At 38.7% G+C, this 23,892-nt stretch overlaps 1 protein-coding gene across 1 annotated transcript in view; it reads left to right on the plus strand.

The window, feature by feature from the left end:
• The window catches only part of LOC136875472 (uncharacterized), a 90,909-nt gene that overhangs the window by 14,605 nt on the left and 52,412 nt on the right, over positions 1 to 23,892 (plus strand). The window contains exons 4-5 of the mRNA XM_067149015.2: positions 8,730 to 8,985; positions 21,982 to 22,522. Coding sequence (XP_067005116.2) covers positions 8,730 to 8,985; positions 21,982 to 22,522 — 797 coding nt within the window. The remainder of the gene's footprint in view (positions 1 to 8,729; positions 8,986 to 21,981; positions 22,523 to 23,892) is intronic.

A 23,892-nucleotide genomic window follows, 5' to 3' on the forward strand; every position in this document is an offset into this window, starting at 1 on the left:
CAAGACCATTGTTCCGTATTGGTTAAACCATTGGTTAGTGACAAGACTATTAGTCTGGGGACAAGCAAAGGGGATCTGGGGCCGTAAGCTCATATGCCTCTGGTATCTCTTGCGACAGTATTGGCTAGTGACAGCACCCTTGGTCTGGGTTGGTTAGACCATTGGCTAGTGACAAGGCCCTTGTTCTGGCTTAATATAGTCATATTTCATATACATCCAGCACATGCCACAACACTTTCAAACTTTTTATGACCAAAAGGTTTCTATAGAGGGAACTTTATTCATTATACTTCCACCTATTCAATATTCTGTTACAATAAATAGTTATTTAACGTAAATTAGTACCCACACGCACATTAATGGTGTCCCGACATAAACAATCAACACTGCCCCACTCCAGTACTGAAAAGAAGCGGAGAGAGTGAAGGGGTAGTGTTGAAGGCCAATCCAGTACAAAACATGGGGGTAGGGAGTGAAGGGGTAGTGTCGAAGGCACAATGACTCACCTTCTCGCTTAATGCATAGCTGCATGGACTGCATGCAGACAGCCCGCTACAAGACTTCGTTGTGATCGAAATGGGCACAGTGGCGGATGTATTGAAGTACAGCGTTATATTACCTACTCGTCCGGCCCAGCGGTGTACGGGGCAATGCGTCCGGCCGCCCCGGGTCCGATTCCCAGCCGAGTCAGGGGGTTTTAATTGTAAATGATTATATCCCTGGCCTGAGGACTGCGTATTCGTGTCGTCCTTAATGTTTCTCACATTCAACACTCAACACTTCCGCAATTCCAATTACATGCAGTATTAAGAGGTAAAGGAGGTTCTTTACTGAAAAGTATTTTATACTAGTTAGAAATATTTTGTAGCTGCGTTATATTGGGTCTACCAATCCTTCTTCACCTCGTTCTTGCCATATTTCTATCCATCTCCAAACTGTCTTAAGACTGCTTGTGCTATTGCTTGGGGGACCATGTGAGTCTCCCACATGCCAATAATTCGGCCTCGATTCACCTGTGCTAGGATAGGAGCCATCTTATTACAATGTTATAGTATAACGCCGGAATACACACACTGTGTATTCAGCACTACCTCTTCACTCCCTTCCCCTCCTTTTCAGTACTGGAGTGGCCTTCAACACTATCCCTTTACTCTCTCCCCTCCTTTTCAGTACTGGAGTGGGACAGTGTTGATTGTTTATGTCGGGACACCATTAATGTGCGTGCGTGTACATGTTTCAATCCTTGTGTGGATCATTTCAATTAACGTTGTCATCAAGAATAAAAGTTAAAATTAAATAGGTACAAAGACATAAATATATTTAACACGGACCTTGTAAAAAATCTTGCTGTTTCTGTGTCTACAATGATGATAAAATTCATTTGTTGTAACTTTCCAAGTTAGTTGTTATTTTCACAGAATATGGCAGCCTTGTGGCGACACATGATGTCAGCTCAATGGGAGACAATATCTGACTGCTCCGGCCATTAGCAACACAGAAAATGGTCTAATTTCCCAGATTGGCGTCGTTTCCATTTTAATTTTTTCTGTATAAGTAAAAATACTTCTGGGGGTGGGATGGATCACTGGTAAGCCTAAAGGAAAGGTCTCTCATCTCTGCTACTTAAGGCATCATTTCACATCTTTTTGCACAATCTTCTCCTTCCTAAACATGCACCCACACCAGGAAAGTGTAACCTGTGTTTCTATGTAATATAAATTTGCGAAATAAATTAAACGTCCTTTTCAAGGCGAATAAAAATGAAACCATACAAAGGGAAAACAGAACAAACAGCAACCAAAACTGATATATATATATATTTTTTTTGCTAGTTGCTTTACGTCGCAAAACTGATATTAGCATTGGTTTTGGGTAGAGCGAAATGCATACCACACGACCATTAACATAACTGAAAAAGTGTGCGAAGTTATGATGCAAGCTCTTTTGTACCAGAATAGAACATAATAATTCTCAAAGTTGATTTATGCTGGGAAATAATGCTGTAATAATTGGTGCACTATTAGCGTTTATATTATGTGGTAAGGAACATCCACGAATACTTCCATATCATTAAAGTTTGTATTTGGGTAAACTACTTCTTACAAAAAGACAAAACTATCGAGTGAAGGGGAATTCCTCTGACACAACCATTTATATGCCAACAACCTTGTGAACATTGCTGGGTTAATTTCAAATGTACCGAGCTCGATAGCTGCAGTCGCTTAAGTGCGGCCAGTATCCAGTAATCGGGAGATAATGGCTTCGAGCCCCCTGTCGGCAGCCCTGAAGATGGTTTTCCGTAGTTTCCCATTTTCACACCAGGCAAATTAAGGCCACGGCCGCTTCCTTCCAACTCCTAGGCCTTTCCTATCCCATCGTCGCCATAAGACATATGTAATTAGAAATAGGAAAGAATTTCCACCTATCAGTACTTGTTTATTGCACTTATTATGCTACAGGACTGGTTTCAACCCCTTACATACGGTCATCTTCAGCTGAACCATGCATACATATCTATGTGATGAAGCTATGATTAAGATTGCATTGTCAAAGGAATGCCATACGATAATAAACATTCGGTCACAATACAATTGTGTTAATACAGTTATCCCCGCCCTAAAAAACTCTTACCTTAAGATAATCGATAAACAGAACGCGACACGCGACAGAAAAACATCAAACAACACACCCAGCACCACCCCCACAACAGCAACTCTCCCTACCCCTCCTTCCCTTCCCCTCACAGCAGCTAGTATGAGCCCAAGAAGAACATGAAGTAGTACACAACAAGCTCGCATATCAAACACATCTCAGCCACACCAACAACAGTAAGTACATATTCAATTTAGCACACACAACCCTTAGACATTCCTCCAACATAAATGTCACTCATAGCTCAATCTTATCTTCCACAGATAAATATAACATCACTGCACAGCTACAAACGGGAAAGGAGCCACTACTTTGAACCCAATGTCACTCAAATTTTATGGACGTCACAGGACAACATGATTTGATTTTAACATAAGGCAACACACACAGCAGAGCTGAACATATTTTAGCCTAATTTTATCCATACATCTGGCACCTTTTTAAATTTGGAAAGTGTTTTATTCTATGTATATACATGAAGACAAAATCTTTTACTTATACAATTTTACAAGCAAACCATATCATTTAAACTCCAGGAACAGCAGCTGAGTGTACAAGTGTTTAAATAAGACTTGAACACGGGAGTCAGCCGATGAATTGAACAACAAGCAAGACACGAACGTTCATGTGCATGAAGTGCTCCTATATATTGTATTCATCTTGTACATATATATATATGTTAGTTTTAAGTAGAGATGTGTTTTTTCAACTAATTTTAAGACCTTAAACATACTATTTTAGGCATACAGTTGCATTGTTGCACAGTGACATATACGCCAGTTCACATTACGACATGCCCCATTTGGATGTGACCGAATGTTTATTATCGTATGGCATTCCTTTGACAATACAATCTTAATCATAGGTTCATCACATAGATATGTATGCATGGTTCAGCTGAAGATGACCTTATGTAAGGGGTCGAAACCAGTCCTGTAGCATAATAAGTGCTATAAACAAGTAATGATAGGTGGAAATCCTTTCCTATTTCTAATTGTGTAATTCGTCAATACGGAAATGAAGATTATAGATTACGATAAGACATGTGTCGGTGCGACATAAAGCAACTGGCAAAAGAAAAAATGGATCTGCAGAGTGAAAATGAAAATCCACAGCCTGTTTCCAGTCATGTGACTGGGTCAGAAATGGAATGTATGAAGCCCCCATCTAGCGGCAAGGATAGGAATTGGAGAGTGTTGCTGGAATGAATGACAGGGAAAAACTTGTCCTGCCTCCGCTTTGTCCAGCACAAATCTCACATGGAATGACTGTCATTTGAACCACGGAACCCAGCGGTGCGGCGTGCTGCCACCTGTGCCACGGAGGCTCTAATGGAGCTACAGAGTACTGAACAAAATTTGGAAAGAGAATGTAATACCCAATGGCTGCAAGCAGGGAGTCGTCATACCGTTGCTGGAACTCTTGTCACATGGCCTCAACATCTATGAAGCCATCCTTGAGAACAGAATTAGAAAATATATTTAACCTACACATCAATATACTATAGTTTACTATGGTTTAGACCTCATTTTTGCCACCAGAGTGCTCCATGAGAAGTATTGGAAAAAGTAAAACACTTAAAACTGCTTTTCTTGACATCAAGAAAGCATATGACAATGTACCACTCAGGTATATATGGAATAAGAAAATGCCTGATGACATAAATACAATAATTATATGATGAAACCAAGAGTTGTGTCCAGGTCCAGGATGGAAGGTCGGGTTGGTTTGAAACGAAGAGCGGAGTCTAGCAAGGAAGTTGTTTTTCACCACTCTTCATAATAATAATAATAATGGATGAAGTTTTAAGAGCAGTTAAAAGAAAGGATCTAACAACTAATGCCCTGGTTTTTGCTGATGATGTAATGGTATGGGTTGTGATGGAAGCGGAAGTACAAGCTAGACTAGATCTTTGGCTTGAAGCTTTTACAACCTTATATCTTAAAATCAGCAAAATCAAGACAGTTGGCTTGGTGATGAGTAGAAACTCTCCAACTGTTCATCTAAGATTTGGAGATTAGGAGATGAATATTGTAGACAACTTCCAGTACTTAAGTAGTATTCTGTCTTCAGACAATACCATACATCAAGATATTAGCAACAGAATACAGGAAGCTTCCACATTCTATCACGCTGAATTCAAATACTTTGGGATGAAATATTTCCGTTAAATTCCAAGATCAGCTTGTACAAAATATATCTGGTACCTTTATTGGCGTATGGTTTGGAACCAGCAACACTTACTGGATCAACAAAGAGTCGCCTTCATGCAACAGAAATGAAGTTCCTCCAGTCTTCTCTATAAAAAACAAAAATAGATAAAATAAGGATGTGGCTATCTGACACCAGCTTGGATTGGAAAGAAGCTTGTTGGAGAGCCTCAAAGTGAAGAGTTGCAATGGTATGGTCACATGAAAAGAATGATTCCCCATAGGATTCCTTGAGCATACTTTGACCGCAGTGTTCCTGGAAGGAGACCAAGAGGAAGACCTTGTGTTATCTGGGAGAGGCAAATTTTCAAGGACCTTGAAATCAGAATTGTAAACTGGCATTGCATATATGAACAATTTCTGTGCATGGACAGGACAAACTGGAGGAGGCTTGTACACAACCGCACCCGGCTTGCTGGAGGGAAGTGATAATGATGAAATATCAATTTTTAAATAATTTGATAGGATAATAAGGTATTACAATTTAGTTCCACTGATTATTTTAGATTCATAATCATTTTCATCATTTAAAAAAAAAATCCTAATCAATGGGGAAGTTTTAACGTATTATTTCATCCCGTCTCATCTTGAATCATCAGGGGTCGATGACCTAGATCGTAGGTCCCTAAACAAGCATCATCATCCATTAGTGCAAGCCAATATTTTGTGTGCACTTGCTGCTCAGGCTTGCCTGCCTGGTGGTCGTGACTATTAAGGCATTAAGTCTGTATGGTCTGACACCACGGTTAGCTGGTTCAAGTCCCATTAGTCAGAAACATTTTTACCATCAGAGTGTTGGCCGGTGGGGTAGGGGAGGTGGTGGTTTAAAATTCCTAATCACTAGATTGGGCGTCAAAAGCCTGGATTAAATTACAAACTTCTCCGCATTGGTCACATGGAGCGAGGACATGTGACTCTGTTGGTGGTTATTTGGCCGTCGGTTGTGGACATAAAGCCTTGGTGCTATTCGATAGGAATAGGCTGTATGCTGGCACTGGTTTTCCTACTATCATATATCTTGTATTCATTTCATCTCGTTAACCCCTCTGATGAGGTTGACGTCAAAAAGGGCTTCTGGTCATTAAAACTCAATACAGAGATTCATCTTACTTCATACCCGACCCAGTAGAGAAACGGGACAAGGGTTGGACCCAAGGTAACTAGAATATAAGGTAGGCTACTCCGGCGGTTGAAGCTTCCATTGGCTGGAGCGCTCTGACGTCACGCGGTATGAACGATAGCGAGTAAGGTACACAGTCGCAGTACAGCAAGCCTGTGAATTCTCATGCCTGTGAAACATCTTCTCAATCTTTCATCAAATAATAGTTTGGTTTAGTCCGATTCGATAAGTAACGGCACTTCCAATAGATTTAAAAACGTGAAAATGCGTCAAATTTCGTTACATGCTGAGCAGGTAGAACATCAACTATCAAATACATGACATATAATACGATAAGAAATAAAATATTGCCATGCAACTCAAAATAATTAATTTATTTCCTGATGAAGTAAATATTTAGATTAAATGGCATAGGAAAATATGCATCATATCGACATCTTTATGGAATTATATTAATTGATTAAAACGTACGTGTCAGGAGACTTAATTACTTGATGAACCAGCCCAAAGCTTAGCCTTCTTATTGGCATATTTTCTCAGTGCTAGCTCCTTACTCTTTGCATTAAAATGCCATATCCTAATAAATGTCCTGGTCCTTACGTGGAGACAAATTATTTTGTCATGGAATACTGGAAATTTTGACTTAATAATAGACGTAAGAGTTTCACTTTTTTGCATCTGGATACAGTCTTACCGTGAAACACACCAAATGAAATTTCGAACTGGACTATATTTTTTAACCACTCATGACTGGGATGTGTGAGGCCCCCTTTTGAAATAACAGAGATCCAGTAACAGGTCTATTCTCGCACGACATTTTTGTCTCTTTCTTCGTATTTACTGTGCATCGGATCACGGATACTGTATTATTTCACGAGCTTCAAAATATATTCAGAAATATAAGTTATTAGCACATAATAATAATGTTATTGGATTTTACGTCCCACTAACTATGTTTTTGAGCACGTTCACCACCGGACTGAGACAGGATCGAACCTGCCAAGTTGGGCTAAGAAGGCCAGCGATCTACCATTTGAGTTGCTACTCAGCCAGGCTATTAGCACATAACAATATTTATAGAAAATATGATTTTCATTCAGTCATTTATATCTGACACCTTTTTACCGTACGAGCTGTAATAATGGAGATATTCAAGAGTTTATTACAAAGTGTTTCAATAACCAAGCATTGCTGACGAGGAAGTATTGTTATGCCATCACAGTAGCAAACTAACTGGCTATGATGGTGGTTGTCGTTATTGTCTTTATAATATGCGAAATAATAATAATGTTATTTGTAATAAGAAGATGTACAATATTAGAAGGATCCACCTTTCAATACTCCGTTGTAAGTTGAACTAAAAAGAAGTCACAACTTGTTTATTGGGACCGGTTTCGACACATTACAAGTGTCATCATCAGCCAAATAGTAAAGTAGGGCAAGATATAAAGATCTTAAAACAACTAATACATTGAACACAGGCAAAAAATTAACATTGATTCATATCGTAGCAATTCAGTTAATGTCCAAAACACAATGATCGCCGTCAAGAGAGTAAACAGAACATCATTGTCTTGCGCCGAAAACAAATATAGTTGAAGTTCACAAGCAGTTCCTGATTTAGGCGGGAGATTCCCGATTTTCGACAGTTTTTTCCCCGCCTCCCGATTGTTTTATTGTTTCTCCCGATTTAGCTTATTTTTTGGTGAACTTCAAACATTTGTTTTCAAATCCCGCCATTTCAGCTTTATACACCAGTGGCTGGAAGTCCTTCGCTTATTGGTTGCTTTCAAATGAAATATTGACGTTTATTAATACAAGAAATGCGCGCGAATGTGCAATGTCTATTGAAACCTGTATATCGCAATGTGTATATCTATTGTCAATCTGTCGTTCCCGCGTGCTATGTTCATGTTCGTTCACACAAGTGTAGTCAATTCTATAGGTTAGGTAGTGACTAGTCGCTAAATTTGGAGTCTTTTTTAGTAATATAGTGACAGAATTTCAAAGATAGGGACTAGTGATATTTCTAGAGATTTTAGGAGCCATTTGGAGACAATTCTGGCAAATTTTAATTTATTACTTGGTAAAAATAACATTGCGCTTCGCATAATCGCGCGAGCGCGTGATGCAATATCTTAATCTATGCATTTGCTGCTAAGTAATGGCATCTAACTGCATGATTGATTCACAGGTGTGGAGCATGAGTTCATTCTATTTTCAGAAGGCTTATCAGAGACTGATCATTTCATGCACATACTTCCTGTGAGGGAACAGAAGTAGGTAGCCTCGTATAGCAACAGTCGGGTTTTGAGACAATAAGTGTTATAATATATACCATAGTACTCCTGTATTGTGCAAGACATGTAGAATAAGCAGTTTTGACCAACTTTATCTCCTGATTTCTCCTGATTTTTCTAGATTTTCATATAAAAATCTCCTGAATTTTTGTTTTGTAAAGTTGGTAGGTATGCAGTTTGAAATACCAGTGTAACTTAGAGAAGATTGTTTTTCTAAGACAAATTCTGCCATGTGCGTCTTTAAATCCCCATTGTCACTGCTGACTTCTTGGATGTTCAACGCACGTTCATCAACCTGGCTGTTAATAAAGTTCAGAATTAATTGTGGAATGCTCACTTTCTTCCATGCTGTTGTTTGAGTGTTGTCTGTAACATAGCTATTCTGTTAACTTTATTTGTATTTGTAGAGGAATGCAACTAAAATTTCTTTCTTGTGCTTGTTGTCAGGTGATTTTGAATGTGGTGAATCAGGTGATGGTCTTTCTGAAGCTGGAGAGGATCCTGGGGGTGATAGTAGAGATGGCTGCAACTATGAAGACCGGGGATTGAATATGTCTATGGATAACCGGAGTTATGATCATGAGATAAGGGATGAGGCAGCAGAGGAACAGGAGCCAATGGAAAGTTCACAGGAGACTGATGATGAAGGCTGTGGATCAGAAACTCAGATGGAAGATGATAATGTTTGGCAATTAAATAATAGGTTTGTATGATTGTAAGGTTTTCATATATTGTTTTGTGTAGTAGCTGCCCTACAGTTTAGTTTTGGTAAGCCTGCCTTTTACCCAGATGCCTCAGGTTTGATTTCTGGCCAAGCCAATGTGGTTTTTTTTTTTGTAACCTGGATGTGAGGTCTGGTCCTTGAGGTCCAGCGTGCCTATGTGTGAACAGTTGAGGAGCTATTCAATAGGGAGATAGCCAAGTGGCCACGTGGTTTGTGTCGCGTAGCTGTCGGCTTGCATTTGGGAGATAGTGGGTTTGAACCCCTCTTGTCAGCAACCCTGAAGATAGTTTTCCATGATTTCCCATATGCTGGGGCTGTACCTTAATTAAAGCCACGGTTGCTTCCTTTCCACCCCTATGCCTTTCCTATTCCATTGTCGCCGTAAGACTTATCTGTGTCGGTGTGACGTAGATCAAATTATTGATAGTAGCTGCAATCCAGAAAGCTCAGTGTAACAGCCGAGGGGATTCATCGTGCTGACTACACGTCACATTGTAATGTGCAGGTCTTCAGGATGCGCAGCGGTTGCTTGGTAGTGCAAGCACCGTCAGGGATCTTAGCGCATGGGAGTTACATGTGACAACTGATAAGCAGCAGTCATTTTTGTGCAATATCATTAGACTTTCAGAAAGGCTATTGTCAATATTCCTGAAGACATTACTAGATCTAGATAATTTTGTTTTCCTCCTGAAGCATCGACTATTATCTTAATTGTGGTCGGTCGGTGAAATTTTGGAAATATTGTGTACTTCTTGTGACACAAATACTGAGCAAACTCTTGTACAAAAGATTTGAGAGAGTATGGCCTTTTGTATTAAATTATTTCTGGTCTTACTCTTTAATATACATATAAACATGCATAGTTCTACAGTAAAATTCCAGTATAACAAAATTTGGGGATCCTGGAAATTAATTTTTATTGTGAAATTTTGTTATACTGAAGTAAGTCAATTCTCAAGAATTCACCTCTTGTTACATCCATTGCAGGTTGAATTTACAGATTAAAAACAGCTTAATTAGATGATAGGAAATTAGGATATATATGTACATGAAGTATGATATACAGTATTTGCAAGAGGTTTTCTGTAAATTTTCAGAGTATCAAATTTTACTTTGTTCTGGTACACTATGTTTTGACTTTTTTTTTTTTTTTTAAGTCTGATTTTCTTCTGAACACTCAAATACATAGGAACATTCAAGATAGTCACCAACCACTGCACATGAATTTAAGACAGTCAGGCACATCACTTTGTGACAAAAGAAAATCATGAACACTATGCCGTATTTGTTGCCTGCACAAGAGTCTAACTCAGTCGAACACTTTGAGGCACATCTTCCTCTTCCACATCATCACATGGATTTCTATCACTCATAAAGTGTACCATAATTTCATCATCAGTAATTTCTCTCTCTTGTTTTTTCTTTTACCACTAACACGTCGTAGTCCACATTGATGTAGTTAGCAAGATTAATGCTTCTTGGCACATCCAACTTTTCACATAAACACTTCCAGTTTTACCCTGTTTCTGTGTCATCCAACCCTTCACTTTCTGTGATGTCATCTTTTGTACAAACCACTCCAGCTTTTCTAAAGCAGTGTGAAATTTTCTTCTTTCAGTGGTCTCCGTGCAGCACCGAACATCTGCAATGCTTCCAATATGTTAACATTCATGTCTCTCGGAGGCAATATTACACAGCATATACCAGACCACACGAGCTTGGTAATGTTATTTCACTGTGTGAATAATCCCTTTATCCATCAGCTTCAGAATAGAGATAGTAAATGGAAGCAAGAATAAAACTTTCACATGCTCCAAGTGGCAAAGCACACAATTATGTGAGGAGCAATAATAATCATAATTATTATTGTTATTGTCTGTGATCAGAAGAATTCTCTTTTCGGCCTTCATCCAACCTTCCAGGCACAAGCCCTCCTTGACACACCATAGATGTCATCCATGCCTTGGTGTTGTGCCTATATTCACAGGGCAAATGTCGCACCACCTTGACGAACCTTGGCTTCCCAAACTACCTTATTATGAGAAGCTTCAGTTTGTCTGCCCCCTTAGTTTGTGGACGAAAGAGCAGTTATTCTTTTTCCTTTATCCCCAAAACACTTCCTTACCTTGAATTTGAGGGTTTTTTTTGGCATTAATTTGAATAATGCAGATGACTGCATTATAAATGTCCGCCGGCAACGGAGCCGCCATAAAGACTCGACTTCCTTTGGGGTCATAATTTGCTTCACCATTATAGTCTTGTGGCAAATGTCATATCTTTACTGGAACCTACGAAGCCATGTACATGTATGAAAATTGGCTACCATATCCTCTGAATAATAAAATAACATACCGTATATACATTTATAATCCAGGCTCCAAGTGGGAAGTGAAACAAACCTTTTAACTGTTAGGCTGCGCACATAAAATAACTGCAGTTTTTGTAAGGACATCATAGTGTAAAAAGAATTGGGAAAAAATGATAATATCTGTTCAGAATACAATTTTATATCATTTATTATATACTGTATTTGTATTCTGTGTATATAATGAAACGAAATGGCGTATGGCTTTTTAGTGCCGGGTGTGTCCGAGGACAAGTTCGGCTCGCCAGGTGCAGGTCTTTTGATTTGAAGCCCGTAGGCGACCTGCACGTCGTGATGAGGATGAAATGATGATGAAGACAACACATACACCCAGCTCCCGTGTCAGCGGAAGTGACCAATTATGGTTAAAATTCCCGACCCTGCCGGGAATTGAACCCAGGATCCCTGTGACCAAACGCCAGCACGCGAACCATTTAGCCATGGAGCCGGACTGTATATAATGCCTGGTGGTGCCAGAAGGGTGAGAGCATTGGAAACTGTAGCAACTGTGAAAGGTTCACCTTTGGTAATGTCATATTGAGTGATAGTCCAGAGAAACTACATTTTGTAAAGACTTTGTCCCACTTACTCAGAAATATAAGAAAGTAAGAATATATCAAGACATGAGATATTGAGAAGGCGTACGACAGCATTGCAAGGGAAAAGATATGGGAATGCCTTAGAAAAACTAATGTGCTGGAGGGACTGGTGAGGAATGTTCAAATGCTGTATGAGCACTGTACCAGCTGTGTGCAGTTGGGCGACGGACATTCATCCGGTTCCGGACCAGAAGTGAAGTTCAGCAAGGCAGTGCATTATCCCTATTATTATCACCATCATGGACGACATAATGAAGAACATCAAGAAAACCTGTGGTCAACTAAGTGCAGTGGTTTTCGCTGATGATATGATATCTGGGTAGAAACTGTGGAACAAGTACAGTTGACTCAATGAATGGAAGGTTAATTCAGTCTCAAGATATGTTAACCCAAAACAGTAGTGATGGCAATAAACAGACAAGGACGACCAGCAAACATCATGTTAGGAAACCTTTCCCAATCTCGCAAGCACTCTCCATTACTGTATCTATTTCTTCCCTGTCTTAATTATGAAACAGATAATATTCATTAATAACCCAAGAAATTATAATGACATGCAAATATCCCTAATTGTAGCTCACTCCAGCGGTCTCCTTAACAAAAAATTCTGAGCTTGGATATAGCCCAATGGTATGTCTAAGCCACCGCCGTCTCAATCTCTATATACTGCCTGCTCTGTGCCGCGAGAATTGTGTTTGCAGCGACATTGCAGATGGCAGCACTTACGGCACCCAGAGCACATGTTTGTTAAACGAGAGTTCGTCCGTAACACCGATATTAAATGAAAAATAATCGTTAACATGTTGCTAATTGAGATGATAATGTACATACAGAAACTAACATTTCACATTTGAGCTTGGCTTAAGATATAGAAACGTAAAATATATAAAATTTTACCAGTTACGGTAGATATATTAGGTCAAATAAATATGAAAGTTTATTTGTTCCAACTTTTCAATCCATAAAAAGAATTTTAAAAAATTTAAAACTGTAGGGACATGTTTCGCTCTTTAGTTAAGAGCATCATCAGCCTATATCTCAAACTGGAAGGTAAATAATCAGGTATCTGATTGTAATTAAATTATATATAAATGTGAAGATGACGTTACAAATGGTGAGCAAAATGATTGACATAAACATTGCAGAATTTTCTCGACACGAGTAACGAAGCACCTTTTCAGTCCTTTTCTTACTGTTATTTACCAGCAGTGTATGCAAAAAATGTTCTATCACAATTTCGCTGACCCTTTGTTCATGACCAGATTTCAGGATACGTTTTAGAGCACATAATGCAGTGCGTCCGTCATGTCATTACATCCACCACCCAACCCCACTGCACTAAACATAGCTTCTATTGAGTCTCCAGAAAATCATTAGTGAGAACATAAAATAACCGATCTTGTAACAGATAAGACACACATTCCACTATAGATTTCGCAGTTAGCGAGACAACATCTGCCGTCTCATTAGTCGCACACTTCTGTTTTCCGGGTTTTGATTGCAACTGAATTATTTTAACGTACTCGATGAAATCATCATTCAACCATTGTAATATTTTATCTGCTGGTGAATAGAAATGCACACAATCTGGATTGCTTTGCCGAATGTGCTACGTTCTGTCAATGACATCGTGAAATGTGAAAAATTCGTAAATTGATTCCATGAAGCGCACCGTTGTTTCCGCGAATGAAAAGTCTAAAAGTTTATAAATGTGCATGGTTTTCTTTCATGAAGCGAATAGCAGCAGTAACTGCTGGGGAAATATTTTTACAGCAGAATATTTATCTTTTCCAAATTCCTCTGTTTATTCGTAATACCAAACGGGCTTGGATGTCAAGCCTCTCTGGAGGCGATAAACTTCTTTCATATACAGTAGAAGTCTGTTATAGCGAGAATTCATAACAGCGAAAAATTTACTCGCTATAACGGATTATCGTTATATCCAGTTTTTGTATAAAAGTCGGAAAACCCTTCATACACTTTAAAATCGGTATGAAATGGCAATCAGTTTGTTCAAAACTTGCGTTTCCGCAGATGATATCCACACTACGGCTCGTCTGTTATTTTGCGTAATCCGATACTACGTGAAAGTGTATGTTTAATTTCATTCTGAAAAAAATGTAGTTCTGTATTTCTCCGAATCCAAGATGAACCCCACTTTTTCCTTCAAAAAATTTAAATCAGGCTCAAAAGGAAGTTAGTAAAATCGTACAGGCCTACGCATTTTTAGACTATTTTTAGATGCACGTCGTATTTCATTCTTTTTTGCGGCTGAACAATTATTCTGTATTTCCGCAGGTTAAAGGACCATTAACTTAACATTGGCATCATAATACCAAAGAGAACTCGTTGAAAATTTTCCGGCAATACCTATTCCATGCGTCTCTACAATACAACGATCCATCAGGAAATTATTCTTGCTGTCTATAAAACTGTTACTTTTACGCAGCGTCAGATATAACCGGCTACCGCTACACGCAGGTCTCACTTGTCGGGTGCGGCCAAATTCAACGGCTAGCGATGTATAGGCCTAATCGCGAACGTTGAATGTCAACGAACGAGTTTATTGCGCCACGGTATGGCCAACTGCCCTTGCGTTTTTCGTGCACATGCCTCACAATTTCATCGTCTACTTCCTTAAAGCATCGTTGTTGTGGACCACTGAATGCGTTTTTTGTACAGTACGCATTTTTTTTAGCTCTTTGTCTTCACGCTATCGCCAAAAATTGGCTTTAGTTAGGCTTATGCCGTATTTTCTTGAGGCTGCACAATTATTCTATATTTCCGAGTGTTTAATAAACATTAACTTAAAATTGGCATCATAATATCAACTAGAACCCGTTGAAGATTTGCCGGCAATTTCCACGTATCTTTACAATACGACTATCCATCACGAAAATATTCCTGCTGTCTATAAACCTTAATTTTACTAAGCGTCAAGTACAATAGACGCGTTATGACTGCCACTGAGTAGCCATGGCTTTTCTAAAGAATTCGAAGGGTCGCATGTTTTGATGCCATTCTGCAGATTTGAGAAACACACACTGTACAACCGGTAGCGATGTGTAGTAAAGAAGCGGTCGTCAATGAGTTCTGTGCGTGTGTGAAAAGAAGCAGCGTGGTTACTGCGGTAGTTGCCAGTGATATCCATTAACGTACTGTTAGGCCGCGAATGCACCAACGCTTGAGTTTTCGCATGAGATTCTGAGATAAAAAAGTCTTGGATTCGGAGAAATACGGTATCACTCCAGAGATTTCTGTGGCAAACGCCTCAGCTTTCTTCTTCAAACAGCGTCACATAACTTAACCGTATATGTAGCCTATCATGAAGACATATTTGAAATGCATGTAGAGAAATAACCTCCTCGCGAAAAATTTACATGTAAATAGCCGTAACTAGACGCGAGAAGATATGAAATACCGGTATCTCTGAAATCAGTGATGCACTCTGCCATATCTTGAGGTGTATGACATTCTTACGTAATTTCCGTATAGGCCTATAACATTAAAATTAAGATATCGTTTATTCAGTCTTTATTTTTACGAGTTAACAACTGCTATCGGCCACGTTATTTACGCATTTATTACGAAAACGTGTTATCCTTTTTCATTTCGAATTTTCTTTAGAGAATAGCAGTCGATGGGTATTACTAATCAACTCCAACATCGCCTTTGAATGTCAATGAGAGAACTCGCAAATGCACAAAGTGAGAAAACTATACCGTACCGAAGATGATCGATCGCATTTTGTTGCAAACGTTTCAGTTTTCTTATTCAAACTATTCATATTCATTCTTATTCATACTATACGTATGATGAAAACACACTTCAAGCGCCGGTAGAGAAATTATACCTTTCTCGCTATAAATTTTCATAATAGCCTTTCTGTAATTTAACCAGACGCGACAAAATACAAACTAACCTATGAAATCAATTAAGCACTCTGCCATATCTCGAGGTGTATCCCATTCTTACTTAATTGCAGTATTTAGCCTCAAAATTAAGCGGTCGTTTAGTCAGCCTTAATTTTTAACGAGTTAACAACCATTATCGGACACGTTATTTACGCATTTATTCCGAAAATATGTTCTCTTTCATTTCGAATTTTCTTTATGGAACATCTGTCGACGGATATTACTAATCGACTCCAACATCGCCTTTGAATGTCGACGAGAGAAATCGCTAGTGCACATAGCGCGGAAACGATGCCAAGGGTAATCGATCGCTTGCAATATCATCGCTGGGGTGCATAAATATCGGTAACGGAAAAAATCGCGCGCGCTTAATCTCTCGTAATAACGGATGCGCCAGTGATAGGGTTCTCGCTGTGACCGAAGGACGATACACAGGTTAATATAGGAATTTTGTAGGGACAGAAAAAGGTCGTCGCTATAACGGAGTTCTCGTTATATGCCGCACTCACTATAGCGGACTTCTACTGTATTTGGAGGTGATGATGCCATTGCTATCATTTCACATTCTAAGAACTGGGACCTCACATTTATCAAATGCTAATAGTGAAAACTAAAAAGAAATTTACGACTAGGATAATGTGGATGAGTCCCACAGGTTCTCACTTTTCCCTCTCCAAAATATTTAAACATTAGTTCTATGATTGTCAGGCAACGGCATTAATTATTTATGAACTAAAAGGGATAGATCGGAGACTTCTAAGCCTTTAACGAGTAAGTAGGAAGCAGAAATAGAGAACTTCTGGGAAAGTCCATTTAGAACAAAACACTCGAGTTTATTCACGAGAGCAGGAGATTTTCCTATATCTATGCCGTATACACCTTCAACATTGACCACGCAAATGAACTTGTTACTGGTTCGGTCATAGAGGAGCCGTACCTAATTAGCCATTTAATCAGCAATTACTGTTACACTCCTCTCTGTTGGTTTGATAGTTTTATATTCAGCTCTAAGTCTTTCCTTCACTAATTGTAAAATCCTGACAAACACTATCAACATTTTCCATTTAGGCTACCTGTCTAGAGTACTTTGTGACGGAACTGACACTAAACCAGGAGTCCTGCCATGTTTGTTACCGTTTAGGATAGTATTTCCCATGCCACATAGTACCGTGTGATTTGTTCTGACCATGCAGATTTTGTCTTGCAAAAATTATGGATTTGATTTAAAATAACGTTTTTTTGTTCAATATATTTAGCTTCTTCCTTTACTTTATTCCGAGGATCAATTTCTGGTTTGTCTTCGAATTTCCTCTGTAGTCTTGTAACTTCATTATGGTTAGTCATCAGCTGTTATCGCAATCTCAGAATTCTCGATCGGACCCTCTGTCTGATTCACTGCTGTCATTGTTACTCGTTGGAATATTGAGACGGATTGAGACATCGTTGTTCACTTGAATTTCGTACTCGTCGTCCAATGTATTTCCTGCGGTTGAAGAGCTTGTTTCATCATAGATTTCTTCCGGAGAAATATATTGTCACTGTCTGGTCTTTCCTGGAAATATTTTTCTGGTTTGAAGGTAATGGGGATAATTCGAAGACTGACTAGGCACGCTCTCTGGCTGCAATATATTTTTCTTTTGGTTTAATCTTTTATCTCCATCTCTAAAATTCAGGCTACAAAGACAAGAATAATCAGATGGAATCCATTGACAACCCTTGGTTGATTCTTGCCTTGATTTTCACCAAGTTCTTTACTTACGGGGATTTCAGGAATCTTCACACCTGAAGAATTTGGATTTCTTGCTATGCTATACTGAGAGGAACGCAACAATTCATTTTATAACCTGTGACACACACACACAAATGATCGATGCAAACGCACTGGAACACAACAACGTGGGTACGGAGATAAGTTGGGTGCGTTAGCTGGCGCCCCTAGCGGAGGTATGTGACGCCAAGAGCTCACGGTGATAAGCATGTTAACCGCATAGCATAGAGTAGGCAATATATAGGATTGAGACTGCAGTGGTCTAAGCTATGCTTATTTACAAACTAACCCATAACACTGTCAACGATCGGTCTAACCTTCCATAGTCTGTCATTACTACTGTATGGTTTGTCAGTTGCTAAATGTAAATTGTTCCGTAATTTTTCAAAACGGTTGCGCGACATCAGATTGGCAATCAAAGGAATACATGTCAATGGGTTCCAAAACAATCTCAGCCTGGGGAAATTCAGAACACCTATCACAATGTCCATTGCAATTAGCTTGCGAATCTCTGTAGGGTCAGTGGAAAAGTTGCTGCTGCCCGTGTTTCTAATATGGTTGTTGTTGGTGTGAAAACTATGGTTTCATATAGATCTTCTGGGATATACCGTCTAAAGTATTCATACGGTGTACGTTCATCTTCCCCATCATATCGGAATGGTGTTCCACGCCACGTATTATCTTCTGGGTTTTTTAATTCCTTTACTTTCCACTTCTCAGGAACAGGTACGTGCTTTGTTTAGAATACCAATATAAATGGTCCGTTATTGGACATTATACATTTTCCAGCTAACTCATTCCTGGTTGCCAGCGTTTCGCCCCCGTGTGCTAGGTTGGGCTCGTCAGTTGGTACCTAGCACACCTACCAAGACGCATGGCTAGTGCATACCGTGGAGGCCACTGTGTAGGCTACTTGAAGCCACCGGCAGTGCCAATGCACTATGAGAGACTTTGATGCCTGCTTGGCCATCAGATGATACAGAGGTTGATTCCCATAGGGAATCTGATATATTTGTCCCGAATGAGTAAATTTATAATACCAATATAAATGGTCCATTATCGGACATTATAAATTTACTCATTCGGGACAAATATTTCAGATTCCCTATGGGAATCGACATCTATATAATTGTTTACTTGGTTGTGAAAATTTGCCGTCAGAATTGTCACTGTCACTCCCAACAAAGTAACACCTCTTAAACCAGAACTGACTGAAGATTTTGGTATTACTGGAGCAGTTGTGTGAACGAATACCACCTAATGAAAACTGTAAAGTGTATGCCAATAATTACTTTACTTCCATCCAAATTATCAGACATCTTCTGGGAAAGGTATCCTTTACTCCGGAACAATTCGAAAAATCGAACAAAAAAAGTCTAGTTGCTCCAAAAATAGTGAACGTGGTATCATACATGAAACTGTAAGTACGATGACAAAATAGTCATTACTCAGTGGAATGACAAGACAGTGATTATGGCATCAAGTTTAGTGGGAAAGGGACAGCCAGACAGTGTTCAACGATGGAGCAAAACTGAGAAGGTGTATAAATAAGTGATCCGGCCTCAAGTGATAAGATGCTACAACTCCTCAATGGGTTGTGTGGATAAAACTGACTTCTTGGTTCAACTTTACAGAATCTTCATTCGGTCACGCAAATGGACTCTGAGAGTTATATTCCACTTCATAAATCTTGCAATCACTAACAGTTGACTAGAATATAAGCGAGATGCAGAGGTGGAATTTGTCTCCAAAAGGGAACAGAAGGATCTGCTAGAATTTTCCTTTGATATCTCGAAGCTTTAGCTAAAGCTGGTGTTCCCGCATTGAATCCCAGGAGGGGAAGACCGAGCAGTGAGTCCCCTGTCACTGTTTCTTACAAGAAGAAACTGAAGGCGGAGGTAAGACGAGTGGACGATATTAGATATGATAATGTGAGTCACTGGCCAACAATAGCCGACAATCAAGAAAGGTGCAAGAAAGAAATGTGTACTCAACGCTCAAAAATAAAGTGTGAAAATTGTGATGTTCACTTTCGTTTAACAAAAAATAGCAACTGTTTCAAGGCTTTCCACAATCGTTAGTTACCTGATTAATAAAACTAGTTTGCAAGGTAATTAAATTGACAACAAAGAGTTTCTTCTGTGTAAACTGTGAGAAAAAGAACGAAAGATAAAAGGGAAATTTTGCTTACGTATGTGAATGTATACTATGTTTGAAACCTTATGTATAGTACATCCTCTAATTGAAAAACTATGCCTGGAAATTAATTTTTTGTATTTCCCTGATTAAATAAAAGCTTTTGGATGTACAATACCAATTTTAATTTTTTTGTGTGAAAAATAATAAATCAGGGCCGAAAGGATTAAGAAAACTGGAACACATCTTGAATCCTTTGTCCCATTCCCTATACGGTTATAGTAGGAGCAACAGAAAGCAGGAACAAGGACTCACTGTTATTGTCATAGAGTGGCTCTCTTCACATCAATCATAATTTTTCCAGATAGTTTTTTTGAGCACTGAGTGGAGTGGCTGCTATGGCTATGGAGCCAAGCTCTGCATTCAGAAGGTGAGCGGATTTCGATTCCACTATCAGCTGTTCTGAAAATGGTTTCCTGTGGTTTCCCATTTTCATTTCCAGGCAAATGTTGGGACAGTTCCTATTCATGGGCACAGCCAATTCCTTTCACCTCCTTATTCAATTTCATTCACTATCATGCATTTCATCTTAACTCCTCAACTGAGATTGGCATCAGGAAAGACATCCAGTCTTAAAAACATGCCATAAAATATCACTCATCTCAGACTCCGAATCAGGAAATGGGATTAAGGGGTGGACAGATAAAGATACATATATGTTGTATATATTCTTCTTCCCAATCTCCTGACTTTAATGTTTTGTATCTTTCTGTATTTATCAGTTTTAGGTGCTTAGTCAGGACAGCTTTTTGAACTAATAATAAGGTGGAAAGATACTTGGACATGTGTACAGTATATAGATTTATGTGAAATAGTTTAAATTCTCTGTATATATATTCTTGGAAAAAATAGGTATACCGTATTTACGCGAATAATCCCCGTAGTCAAATAATGCCCGCACCCTCATTTCAGGAAGGCTCATTTTGAAAAAAAATAAGGTGAACTAAAATTCTTTCCTTCAAAAGAGTAATGTAGGTATAAACAAACATTTCTTATCACCCTGCAAGGTCAACATGGTATTTATGCAAATATGAACATGTAAATTCACGGATATAGCTGCTTTGCCTGAGATGATAAAAATACATTATCACTGCTATGAAATATATTCTCCATGAAAATGAGCAAGTAGGCCTACTTACGTGACGGCTATTTCATTAATCTGAACTTGCAATAAGCTCGATTCGCCGTAGATGGGAGGACTCATTGTCTTTTGCATCACTAGAATCCTCTCCTAAATTACTTACAAGTTTGTCACACTCCACGTCTAAACTACTTCTCACACGTGGTCTCTTTTTACTGGACAGTAATACGTCCGTTGATGGATAATTCTTTTCGTGCAATGTAAACACTTGAAATAGACACACCGGTGAAATCTGATGTTAGTTTTGCGATACAGTAAAAATTTGTTAATTCGAAGTCTTTGTAATACAGAAATCGGACTTCCAATTACGTGATTTCGAATTAATAACCATCTTGTAATTCAGAAATGCCAACCCTCACCAGTTTTCGCGGATTCTGCTTTTCCGCGTACTGCCTGCTACGTGATATTGTGGCGTTCCTTAAAGCACTGAATTTAAAAGAATTACAGTTTCACTCAATTTTCAACTATGAAACACACTATAGACACACCGAAGTGAATGAAAGTGCGGAAAGCTACCCCTGCATGTCCCGGAAAACTTGTTCTGTCGTGTCGCGGATAAATTTTTAATTTAAATTACTCTGTAAAATTCAGTACTATTTTAAAATATGTAAAGTCAGTTTAGAATTAAAAGTCTGGATTGTTTTCTGTTTAAATATGACATATGGGGACATTTTTCTTCCATCTACGGTTGCACAAAGCATAATTGTACACTCGGCATCGAAAACTAGGTGAACCAGGAGCGTGTTGGCAACTTTGACGCAAATAAAACCCGCACCCCAATTTCGTGCCTCAAATTTTTTAAAAAAGTATGCTGGGATTTTTCGTGTAAATACGGTAATTTGATAAACAGTCTCTAAAGGAGTATAAGTAATGTTATACAGGTTAGCCTTTTTATTTAATCATTAGTAATTGTAACATTTCACTGTGGATAATTAGAGTGCAGTCTGTGTGGTTAGTGTGCACTAATTTGATATTTTTCTTTTTAACTGCAGCTTGAAGCGCGTAGAATCTTCTGAGGTTGGAAGTAATGGAAGTGGTGTCTGTGGTGGTGAAGCGAGCAATCTTCTCAGGAGGTTAATATCTTGTAGGAAACTTGGTATTACTCCTGCTGATGCAGCAGCCAATAATCACAGAAGTCCTGTTGCATTATCCCTTCAACATTCGTTAAAATCTCGCAGCAAGCTTTATTCTGCCATTGAGGGGGCTGCTCCTGGAATTCCATCTCTTTCTGAACCTGTTGGACCTCATTCAATTGTGTTAGGTAATAGGACAAACTTACCTACAACAGAAGAAATTCCTTCTGCATTATCAATGGTGATGAAAACTATGGAGGAAAGAGTGCGTGGAAACGGGACTAATTCTATGACAGTGAAGCAAGATGTTAATAGGAGAAAACAGAGCTATCCGTCCAAAGCTGATGCCTCATCAGAGAGAAGTAGTCCGATCGCACAATTTGTCCCTGGTGAGGCATATCTTCCAGATTTCACTGGGAACAATCCTTGGTGTAATATTTCTGCAGTAAAATCAGGAAGGGTAAGTTTTGTATTTTAATCCCCTATCTCACTGGATGTATTAGTTCAAGTGTGTATAAGTTGCTATTTACACTTAGTACAATTATTCTCAAGATCAAATCACAGTCTGCTGTATCATAAATGTTTTATATATTTTGTGATTCAGAGCTGAGTCTTTTTATTATTACTCAAGTTTTAAAACGGAATGAACAAATTGTATTTTACTTCAGCGTAGAAAATGATATATGAACATTTACCATTTTATTTGTGAATTTTATCTTGCGGATGAAAAATTATTTTAATTCCTTGTTCATTTTGTATTATTGTATGATATCCTGCTTTAGAGTAGCAGGTTTGTTAGTTGTGAGACCAATGACCTTTTTGATGTCCTTATACAGCATGCAGAAAAATTTTGTTTTGTATATTTTCAATAAACAAAACAGGAACTTTGATCCACACCAATTAATTAGAAATGATAAAATATAGGGAAGTCACACAAAACATAAAACTGACAGATAACTTAGAAGAACTGGTGCCAATTCCCAGGCAACAAGCTGAAAATTTAGCCCCATTGAACACACGTAAAAGACATGCCTGGTGGAACTCAGAATGTGACAAAATTCATGAAGAAAGACATCAGGCGTGGTTAAAATTTCAAACACACAAAACAGAAGAAAGTGCAACCAACCTCAAAAATATCAGGAAAAAGTTCACACAAATTATCACGCAAACCAAGAGACAATCACAGAAAGATCTATCAACTCAATAGAAGAAAACTACCACAAAACCAATTCCAGAGACTTTTACAAAATGTTTGGAAGACAAGTACAAAAATTTGCCCCCCTCCCACATTAATGCTGAAAAGTGAGGATGGAAAAACGACACATAATGACAAGGAAAATGCCGAAATCATGGCAAAAGCATTTGTGAAGAACCCCAGGAACTTTCAGCAATTAATACAGACACACCCATCAAAACCCTGCCTGAACTCATAAAGCCCCCAACAATCCAAGGGGTGGAAACAGCGCTCAAAGAGTTGAAAAATTATAAGGCTTGCGGAGAAGACGAAGTTTTCGCAGAAATGTGGAAATATGCAAGTGATACAGTTCGAACATCCTTACACATGGCCCTAACAAAAATCTGGATAACAGAAAAGTTCCCCGAACATTGGACCACAGCCATAATCCACCCACTCCACAAAAAAGGAGATAAAAGCAATCCAGATAATTACAGAGGTATCTCTCTCTTAGACTGCACATACAAGATTTTCTCCAGAATCCTATACTGGAGGATTAGAGAGCAACTAGAGGAAGAATTAGGTGAATACCAAGGAGGCTTCAGACCTTGGAGAAGCTGTGCAGAACAAATCATCACTTTAAAATTAGCCATAGC

The sequence above is a fragment of the Anabrus simplex genome, chromosome 6 (assembly GCF_040414725.1).
Source record: "Anabrus simplex isolate iqAnaSimp1 chromosome 6, ASM4041472v1, whole genome shotgun sequence".
Taxonomy (NCBI): Eukaryota; Metazoa; Arthropoda; class Insecta; order Orthoptera; family Tettigoniidae; genus Anabrus; species Anabrus simplex.